The sequence below is a fragment of the Coregonus lavaretus genome, assembly GCF_964263955.1.
Source record: "Coregonus lavaretus genome assembly, contig: HAP1_SCAFFOLD_5498, whole genome shotgun sequence".
Taxonomy (NCBI): Eukaryota; Metazoa; Chordata; class Actinopteri; order Salmoniformes; family Salmonidae; genus Coregonus; species Coregonus lavaretus.
Window position 1 is genome coordinate 36,012 of NW_028158679.1, and position 3,719 is coordinate 39,730.

At 47.1% G+C, this 3,719-nt stretch overlaps 1 protein-coding gene across 1 annotated transcript; it reads right to left on the reverse strand.

The window, feature by feature from the left end:
- Positions 1-289: 289 nt before the first annotated feature.
- Positions 290-3,638, reverse strand: LOC311123692 (solute carrier family 15 member 1-like; the record flags this gene model as incomplete). The annotated part of the gene is made up of 4 exons (XM_084197936.1): positions 290-984; positions 2,935-3,042; positions 3,201-3,338; positions 3,521-3,638. Coding segments are annotated over 4 exons (637 nt in total), but the record flags the coding sequence as incomplete, so codon positions are not given.
- Between the last annotated feature and the right edge of the window lie 81 nt (positions 3,639-3,719).

Here is a 3,719-nt window from a genome sequence, read left to right on the forward strand (position 1 = left end):
GGCTAGTGATTACCGTACCCCCGGCTAGTGATTACCGTACCCCCGGCTAGTGATTACCTTACCCCCGGCTAGTGATTACCTTACCCCCGGCTGGTGATTACCTTACCCCCGGCTGGTGATTACCTTACCCCCGGCTGGTGATTACCGTACCCCCGGCTAGTGATTATCGTACCCCCGGCTAGTGATTACCGTACCCCCGGCTAGTGATTACCGTACCCCCGGCTAGTGATTACCGTACCCCCGGCTAGTGATTACCTTACCCCCGGCTAAGCATTTCACGACACAAAGTAAGACTCATCCTCTTTATTGAAGCACTTGACTGCCAGGGACTCACTTGGTGTGGAATTAATACCAAGAGTCTATGGCAACATCAAACCCAAAACAACAATATATCCAGTACATACAACACTGTACTGTGAAATGAATACAAATGCTGGAATGGTTATTCATACAGTATGTCCTCTTTCTAATAAAATATGATGAAACAAAAAGAAAAGCAATGTTGCTTTTGCTACATGGTGCAAAATTAAATTATTTACAATATCAAAGTACAAATTTACCCATAAAGCTGTATCGAATAATTAATGTTTTGATGAAGAACTACTACAAAATGTTTATAAGATTAAGTTCCAATGGTTCTCTCTCCGAGACCTGTTCTCTGATTGGTTCAGGAGGAGGAAGTGGAGGAGGAGGTGGTGTGAACGGGGAGTTTTACATCTTGCTCTGTTTAACTTCTTGGTTGTGTTGCTCATCAACAGAATAGCTCTTGTTGTTGTCAGAAGCCTTGCTGTTGTTGCTGCAGTCTGAGTCTTTACTCTCCATCTTAACGCTATCTCTCTTCTTCTTCTCCTCTGGCTCGTGTTGCAGCTGGCTGAACTTGGCCTCGATCTCCGCTGGGTCAGTGTAGGTGTAGAAATAGGACATGACGGCGAACACAATACACACCGCCACAAGGAGAGAGGCAAACAGGACGTACTCTGCCCACTGGAACACACAGGGGTTAATATCAGTACTCTGCCCACTGGAACACACAGGGGTTAATATCAGTACTCTGTCCACTGGAAGACACAGGGGTTAATATCAGTATGTCCACTGGAACACACAGGGGTTAATATCAGGACTCTGCCCACTGGAACACACAGGGGTTAATATCAGTACTCTGCCCACTGGAAGACACAGGGGTTAATATCAGTACTCTGCCCACTGGAACACACAGGGGTTAATATCAGTACTCTGCCCACTGGAAGACACAGGGGTTAATATCAGTACTCTGCCCACTGGAAGACACAGGGGTTAATATCAGTACTCTGCCCACTGGAAGACACAGGGGTTAATATCAGTACTCTGCCCACTGGAAGACACAGGGGTTAATATCAGTACTCTGTCCACTGGAAGACACAGGGGTTAATATCAGGACTCTGTCCACTGGAAGACACAGGGGTTAATATCAGTACTCTGCCCACTGGAAGACACAGGGGTTAATATCAGTACTCTGCCCACTGGAACACACAGGGGTTAATATCAGTACTCTGTCCACTGGAACACACAGGGGTTCATATCAGTACTCTGTCCACTGGAAGACACAGGGGTTAATATCAGTATGTCCACTGGAAGACACAGGGGTTAATATCAGGACTCTGTCCACTGGAACACACAGGGGTTAATATCAGTACTCTGTCCACTGGAAGACACAGGGGTTAATATCAGTACTCTGTCCACTGGAACACACAGGGGTTAATATCAGGACTCTGTCCACTGGAAGACACAGGGGTTAATATCAGTACTCTGTCCACTGGAAGACACAGGGGTTAATATCAGTATGTCCACTGGAAGACACAGGGGTTAATATCAGTACTCTGCCCACGGGAACACACAGGGGTTAATATCAGTACTCTGCCCACTGGAAGACACAGGGGTTAATATCAGTATGTCCACTGGAAGACACAGGGGTTAATATCAGTACTCTGTCCACTGGAAGACACAGGGGTTAATATCAGTACTCTGTCCACTGGAAGACACAGGGGTTAATATCAGTATGTCCACTGGAAGACACAGGGGTTAATATCAGTATGTCCACTGGAAGACACAGGGGTTAATATCAGTATGTCCACTGGAAGACACAGGGGTTAATATCAGTACTCTGTCCACTGGAACACACAGGGGTTAATATCAGTACTCTGCCCACTGGAACACACAGGGGTTAATATCAGTACTCTGTCCACTGGAAGACACAGGGGTTAATATCAGTATGTCCACTGGAAGACACAGGGGTTAATATCAGTACTCTGTCCACTGGAACACACAGGGGTTAATATCAGTACTCTGCCCACTGGAACACACAGGGGTTAATATCAGTACTCTGTCCACTGGAAGACACAGGGGTTAATATCAGTACTCTGTCCACTGGAAGACACAGGGGTTAATATCAGTACTCTGCCCACTGGAACACACAGGGGTTAATATCAGTACTCTGTCCACTGGAAGACACAGGGGTTAATATCAGTACTCTGTCCACTGGAAGACACAGGGGTTAATATCAGTACTCTGTCCACTGGAAGACACAGGGGTTAATATCAGTACTCTGTCCACTGGAAGACACAGGGGTTAATATCAGTACTCTGTCCACTGGAAGACACAGGGGTTAATATCAGTACTCTGCCCACTGGAAGACACAGGGGTTAATATCAGTACTCTGTCCACTGGAAGACACAGGGGTTAATATCAGTACTCTGCCCACTGGAACACACAGGGGTTAATATCAGTACTCTGTCCACTGGAAGACACAGGGGTTAATATCAGGACTCTGTCCACTGGAAGACACAGACCCCAGGGTTTAGATATCAATGAACTTAGGCCAAATCTGACCTCGGTACAGTGGTCAGTATTGTTTAGGGGGTTGTATAGGGTTCTAGAGGTTAGAAGAGATGTAGTAACCTGATCCGGGAGCTGTGCTGCCTCGGCTACAATCAGCACTATGATGTTGCCCACGGCGACGGTGAACAGCCAACCAGCCTGCAGTACCGACTTCATGTTGCTAGGCGCCTGCGGAACAAGAAGAGATGTGCACAAGATTTTGGGGTTGAGATGAGAATTTAAACTTAATTGACAAAAGAAACAGATCTTAGTTGAGCTATGTTTGGATGAAAGAGAAGTTAAAGGCTAGTGTGACGGGTGACAGAGGACAGAGTGTCGCCCCCTACCTGTGAGTAGGAGAACTCCAGGCCAGTCACAGAGAACACCACCTCTCCAGCTGTCATGAGGAAGTACTGAGGGATCTGCCAGCCCATGTGGATGGTATTGGGCTTGATGTCTTCTATCACCTGGATGGCCTGCCAACACTGGACACAGTAATCAACACATTCATCACCGTTACTACACAGTGGACACACGGCAAACAACAGAAAAAAGACATGCTTTAAAACCCTGCCAAACAGCTCAACATGGGCCTTCAACAACGCAATCACACACAGCACATTGCTAGGGTGGTTAGGTGTCAGGGGTTAAAGGTTAGAGGACTTACATCAGGGCTGACGATGTCGAATGTGGACGGTATGACGAGGGTGAAGGCGCTGCCAAAGCCCAGCTCTTTAGAGTACAGACATGATGCACCAGCACGGTCCATGATGGTAAACCCTGCCCTGGGACACACGACAACCAATCACAACACACTCACTAAAGCTCTCTCTCTCTCTCTGTGTCTCTCTCTCTCTCTCTCTCTC